The following is a 3,126-nucleotide window of genomic DNA, read 5'->3' as shown; positions in this document are numbered from 1 at the left end:
AGGGAAGTGGTTGAGTCACCATCCCTGGAAGTATTTAAAAGGCGGGTAGATGAGGCGCTTAGGGACATGGTTTAGTGGGCATGGTGTTGTTGGGTTGATGGTTGGACTCGATGATCTTGGAGGTCTCTTCCAACCTTAATGATTCTATGATTCTATGATTAATTTTGAAGAGAATTCTTATTTTGCAAAATGATATATTAAATGAGTATAGTCATGAAAAACTAGGCTGGTATGTACTGGGGGGCTAGAGCTGTTGTCAGTCATAGGCAGACTGAGGTACAAAGTGGTACTAGACTGTGTGGTGCTTTTTCATGTAATATTTCTCTATGATTAATTTTGAAGAGAATTCTTATTTTGCAAAATGATATATTAAATGAGTATAGTCATGAAAAACTAGGCTGGTATGTACTGGGGGGCTAGAGCTGTTGTCAGTCATAGGCAGACTGAGGTACAAAGTGGTACTAGACTGTGTGGTGCTTTTTCATGTAATATTTTTGTTTTGACAGATGATGAATAAGGTGTTTGGAGGTACGGTGCACAAGAAGAGTGTTAGAGAAGATGGAGTGTTCAGCATTACTCTGGATAACACATGTTCACTGTTCAGGTACATAGACATTTTAAGTTATCAAAACAATATTGGAAATACTAGTCTGGAAATTGGTGGCTGGATGAGAGGAAGCTTATTTTAAAGAATGTAGTGAAATTGCACCCATGCTTAATCTGATAATTTCTAATAAAACTTTTACAGCTGTGTTCATGAGTAAGCAAGTTACTCATTTAAACAAATACTTAGGCATAACTTCTCAGTTGACTTTAGAAATGCAGATATATTTGCTTGGAATATTGTGTAAACCCCTTATTTCACAGTAGAACATCTTCATTGAGATACCATAAAGTGTACCACAACATGAGAACCTTTTGCGTTAAGCTCTTATATCCTTCTGCTGTGCAGTGCGTTACTTTTGTATTGGTTGGCACCCATCCAATTTTTGAAAGGTAATAGAAAATCTGAAACCATTTGTTTTCTACCTTCCTTTAAAATTGCATTGTGCTGTTTTATAAAACCAGAATTAGATTTCTTGGTAGTTTGTCAATGCCTCTCAAGTTCTTTGTAATAATTCGAACAGTTTACTCATACCCGGTATTCCAATTTTATTAACTTTCTCCTGTAGGGCTACTGCAGAACTTTATACCCTATCTAAAGTGTGAGGTGCCCAAATTGTCCTGATAACACTTAGTTTTGAGCAAGAAAACTTCACTTCATTGAAATAAAAAGCAGGACTCCAAGTATCCTGATTGACTCTAGATGGTTCTACATGTCAAAGAGGGGATATTTCAATATTGGCGAGTTTATTGGAAAAAAAACAAAACAACCAACCCTTCTGAATTAAAATAAATTACCTCTTGGATGAAGGATGTATCATATGAGAACTTGTGCAGCTTCCAATGGAGGCATCTCAGAGTTGGAGGTGACTGTTTCTGGGAAGGAAATCCTGCGTGTATTTCAAATGGGCCTGGTCAATTGACATGTGCTTTTATTTGGATCCCTAAGGGCTTCTCTTGGAAACACAGGTAGTTAAGTCTTTGTTCTTTTTTTAATTGATTCTAGTTTTTAATCTTTGTTTAGGGGCCTTCAGAAGGAAGAGCTTGTGCTCCTCACTCATGGAGATAGCGTGGATAAAGTAGCTGATGGATTCAAAGTGGTTGCGCAGTCTGGGAACATTATAGCAGGTATTTATTTTATACTGAAATTGTCTTTTGATAATGTTCATCAAAGGACAGAATTATGGCAGACAGTAGTTAGAACCAAATGGGAACAGAATATCTCCGTTATTTAATTGTCAAGTGAATTATTTTTAACAATTTCTTGTATGTGTTTGCATGTTGTGCTGTCATGATAATAAAGAAAGAAATAGACGTGAAAATGAATGGTCCTGTTTTTAAATTGGTGGTTGAAGGAAAATTTAACTTTATTTTTACAGTTTATGTTATTTTAAAGTATGCATGCGTTGTTTCTCTTTGAAATAAAATATTGTGTGCCCTTAAGGCAGGGGAGAGGAAGACATGTACTGTAGAGTGCAGTGTAAATGGTGTTTGGCTTTTGCACTGTAATAGTACAAGTCAATCAAGCTTTAATAATTAAACAGTGTTTAACTTGTTACTGTATTTAATATTATTGCATGAATGTTCAACTGAGCAAAAGTAATGTTGGTACTGAAAGCAGTGTTTCAAATATTGCACACAGATTGTCATAGAAAAATGTAGGACCTTAGAATTTGGTTTTTGAAAGCTACTCAAATTATTGAATTGCAAACAGCTGCTTTGAGTCTCTTTCCTAGGAGATGGGAGACCTGGAGAGGTCTTAAGTTAGCTGAGCCACTTAGTAAGATCTCAAAGTATGCACCTGGTTTATTTTAAATCTTTCATTTAAAAAAAAACACCAAACCTTAAGGTACTGCTCTTAAATTAGACAAGTAACTAATGTGAGGAAAAAACTGACCTTTTAAAAGACTTAAAGATGGTTTGTTACAGAAAGGTTATTTCCAAACTACTGTCAAGATTAGATGGAGCATTCATTATATTCTGGCTTATCTTCAAAGCAATCTAGAACTCATGCCTACTCAGATCGCTCTATAAATTGTTTTGCTATGAGAAGTTTGCTGCATCCAGTGTGCAAGCTTCAGCAGAGCTCTGATATCATTAACCCCACTTTATGGAGGCATTAGAAACAGAATTGTCTCTTTCCTAGCCGCAACATTTTCCTGTGCCATTTCATAGAATCATAGAATAGTTTGGGTTGGAAGGGACCTCTAGAGGTCATCCAGTCCAACCCCCCTGCTGTGGGCAGGGACATCTTCAACTAGATCAGGTTGCTCAGAGCCCCGTCCAGCCTGACCTTGAATGTTTCCAGCAATGGGGCATCCAACCACCTCTCTGGGCAACCTGTGCCAGTGCTTCACCACCCTCAGCGTAAAAAATTTCTTCCTTATATCGAGTCTACATCTACCCCCCTTTCAGTTTAAAGCCATTCCCCCTTGTCCTGTTGCAACAGGCCCTGCTAAAAAGTTTGCTGCCATCTTTTGTATAAGCCCCCTTGAAGTACTGATAGGCTGCAATAAAGTCTCC

General features: G+C 37.5%; 1 protein-coding gene across 1 annotated transcript in view; it reads left to right on the top strand.

Annotated features, from left to right (window-relative positions):
* Nucleotides 1-3,126, top strand: part of GMPS (guanine monphosphate synthase) — a 33,828-nt gene that overhangs the window by 8,908 nt on the left and 21,794 nt on the right. Inside the window, exons 4-5 of the mRNA XM_009333996.1 lie at nt 507-604; nt 1,628-1,731. Of these exons, the coding sequence (XP_009332271.1) occupies nt 507-604; nt 1,628-1,731 (202 nt within the window). The remainder of the gene's footprint in view (nt 1-506; nt 605-1,627; nt 1,732-3,126) is intronic.

This window comes from Pygoscelis adeliae, unplaced genomic scaffold (genome assembly GCF_000699105.1).
Source record: "Pygoscelis adeliae isolate BGI_AS28 unplaced genomic scaffold, ASM69910v1 Scaffold241, whole genome shotgun sequence".
NCBI classification, from domain to species: domain Eukaryota; kingdom Metazoa; phylum Chordata; class Aves; order Sphenisciformes; family Spheniscidae; genus Pygoscelis; species Pygoscelis adeliae.
Note: the sequence above shows the minus strand (reverse complement) of the source record. Positions and strands in the feature narration are given on the sequence as shown.